The following is a 2,608-nucleotide window of genomic DNA, read 5'->3' on the forward strand; positions in this document are numbered from 1 at the left end:
TATATATATATATATTTGTACAATTTGATTTTAAATGTGGTATACTTATTTTGAAACATAACACATTTCACCATTAAATATATCAATAATAAATAATACTACAACCCAAAATAATAATACGCGATTTCCTTATATTTACACAATCGTATACGTTGGCATAATAAATGACATTACAAAATGGGATTTTATAACAGGAATATTTCATATGAGCATATTTTAAATAAGTACGTTAATAATATCGTTAGTTTCGGGCCTTCAAGGATATGCATCAAAACATCGAACAAATTTTCACACAGTTATATCTTTTGCTGTATTATAAGTAACCATCCTATTTAAACTCTATTTTTTATTTATGAGCCTTAGGACATTATTTTTTTAAAATCAAAAATAAATAAATAAAAAGAAACAAGAATTTTTTGGTGATGTTACATCTGCTCATTTAACATCATAAATGTCCAAAATTGGAAAAATACATTTCAAATTTTTTTAAAAAATTTTACCAGCAAATAAACAGAATTATTTACCTAGAGTTAAATTAAAAATAATTATTGTGAAAGCTTAAAGTTAATATCTATGTTATGTTCCCACCTTTTGAGAACTGCCGGCTTTTTTTTTCAAATAACTTATCAGAGCCGTAATGGCTCAGGGGATAGAGCTCTCACCTCCCCATGAGGTGAACCGGGTTCGAATTCCGCACCCGGCTCGCACTGACCACAGTGCTGACTAAAAATATTCTCAGTGGTAGACGGATCATGGGTTAGAGTCCCCTTACCATCAGGCTAACCGTGGGAGGTTTTCGTGGTTTCTTTCGCCCTGACATGCAAATGTGGGTTAGCTCCCTCAAATTTCTCCCAATATTTGATCTAGGAGTTCCCCTGTCTTCTGGATTGGGTTCAAAATAATAAGTATACGCCGTTGTTAGTCGTAAACTGAAAATAGCTGTTCAACGACGGTTATAAAAAATAACCCATCAAATCAATTAATCAAAGAATTGAAACAAGACTTACCAGTATCATTCAAATGAATATTCCATTTCAAATCGACGCAAGGTAAAATTTTTTCACATGGAAATATAACAGCAAAACATAATACAAACATTATAGAAGGTAAAAATGAAAAGCCAAAAGCCACTTTTCTCAAAGATGACATTTCAGTTAATTCCTCTTTGAAACTTGTTTCATTTATTTTTTCCTCATTTTGTCTAAACTGTAACGCATTTAAAATAACTCCTTTCGAGATATTACCACCATTCGTTACAGAATCATTCTTTTCCTGCGAAAAACGTCTGCAGTCAGCCTGACGTTGTTGCTGTACTTCTGCGACCATGTCAGCAATAATAACTGCAGAATAACTACTTTCTTGGCTTGTTAAGCTCGGACTTCTAGGGCCTTTCGGCATTCTCAAATATTTACTGTGGATATCTAAATAATAAATAAAGCAGAATGTTATCTTTCTCTTTGAAGTGAGAGAGAATGATTGCGAAAGGAGAAAGAATTTTTGGCCCAGATATCGCTGACGTCATATGTATGAGTAAAAGTCTCTTCGTAACAATTACGAGGAAAGTTGCGCCAATCACTCTGCCAACTTTTTAAATAATAACTTACATTTAAAGGGAAACAAAATTATAACAATGCATAGATGAAGGTCATGACGTTTTTAAAATAATACAAAAGAGAAATTGATGGAAAATGACTGGCGTAAAGATAAAAACGTCAATTATTTTATTCCATTGAATGATTGATTGATTTTCTAATTAAGAGGACACTCAAGGGACCTTTGAGAATCTTACTTTTTATAAATAGTATTTAAAAAAAACAAAATTGACTTATATATTTTTTAAATTTTTTTTTTAAATTTTATAAAACTTTTTCTCTACAAATAGTCATTGATTATCATGCAAGCACGAATAATTTGAATCACCAAAAAAACTTGTATTTTTCTGTGCTCAAATGAAAGGGCATTGAAAGATGTTTCAATAACTGTTTAGTTTGACAAAGTAATTCATACCTTATGAATTTTTTTTTTTGATTTGTCATATGTTTATTTAATTTAATCGCTTTAATTAACTTCCATGTTTTTTTTAAAATTATGAATAGTTAAAAAATGCTTTATTTGGGGTGTTTTAAAAATGATTTGTTATAGGGGTCTAAAACATGCCCGCTATTAGATGACTCGATATGCTTCTCTATATTTAAGACTCTATCGTCAGGTGAACCCAGCAATAATTGATCGATTCTGAATTGTACTGACCACAGTACTGATTTTCTCAGTGGTAGACGGATTATGGGTTCCGTCAGGCTAACCGTGTTAGGTTTTCGGGGCTTTTTTCTCCTTGTAACGCGGGTTAGTTCTATCAAATAGTCTTCCACGAAGGCAAATTTCTCCCAATACTTCATGCCAGAGTTCCCTTGTCTTCTGGATTGGGTTCAAAATTACAAGGCTACGTGGTTGAACATAAGTAGTCGTGAACCCAAAATTGGTTCGGCTATTCAACGACGACTATAAAATAAAATATTCTACACTCTATAAATTTTTTCTGACACATTTCTACAAATGCAATTCTACAGTTAGCAGTTTTTGAAGGATATTTAAATAATATGCAGTTGTC

At 31.7% G+C, this 2,608-nt stretch overlaps 1 protein-coding gene across 1 annotated transcript in view; it reads right to left on the reverse strand.

Annotated features, from left to right (window-relative positions):
• The window catches only part of LOC107452999 (uncharacterized), a 99,637-nt gene extending 98,040 nt beyond the window's left edge, over positions 1-1,597 (reverse strand). Inside the window, exon 1 of the mRNA XM_016069652.3 lies at positions 1,008-1,597. Within this exon, the coding sequence (XP_015925138.1) occupies positions 1,008-1,398 (391 nt within the window). The 5' untranslated portion in view covers positions 1,399-1,597. The remainder of the gene's footprint in view (positions 1-1,007) is intronic.
• Between the last annotated feature and the right edge of the window lie 1,011 nt (positions 1,598-2,608).

This window comes from Parasteatoda tepidariorum, chromosome X1, assembly GCF_043381705.1.
Source record: "Parasteatoda tepidariorum isolate YZ-2023 chromosome X1, CAS_Ptep_4.0, whole genome shotgun sequence".
In the NCBI taxonomy this organism is placed as follows: domain Eukaryota; kingdom Metazoa; phylum Arthropoda; class Arachnida; order Araneae; family Theridiidae; genus Parasteatoda; species Parasteatoda tepidariorum.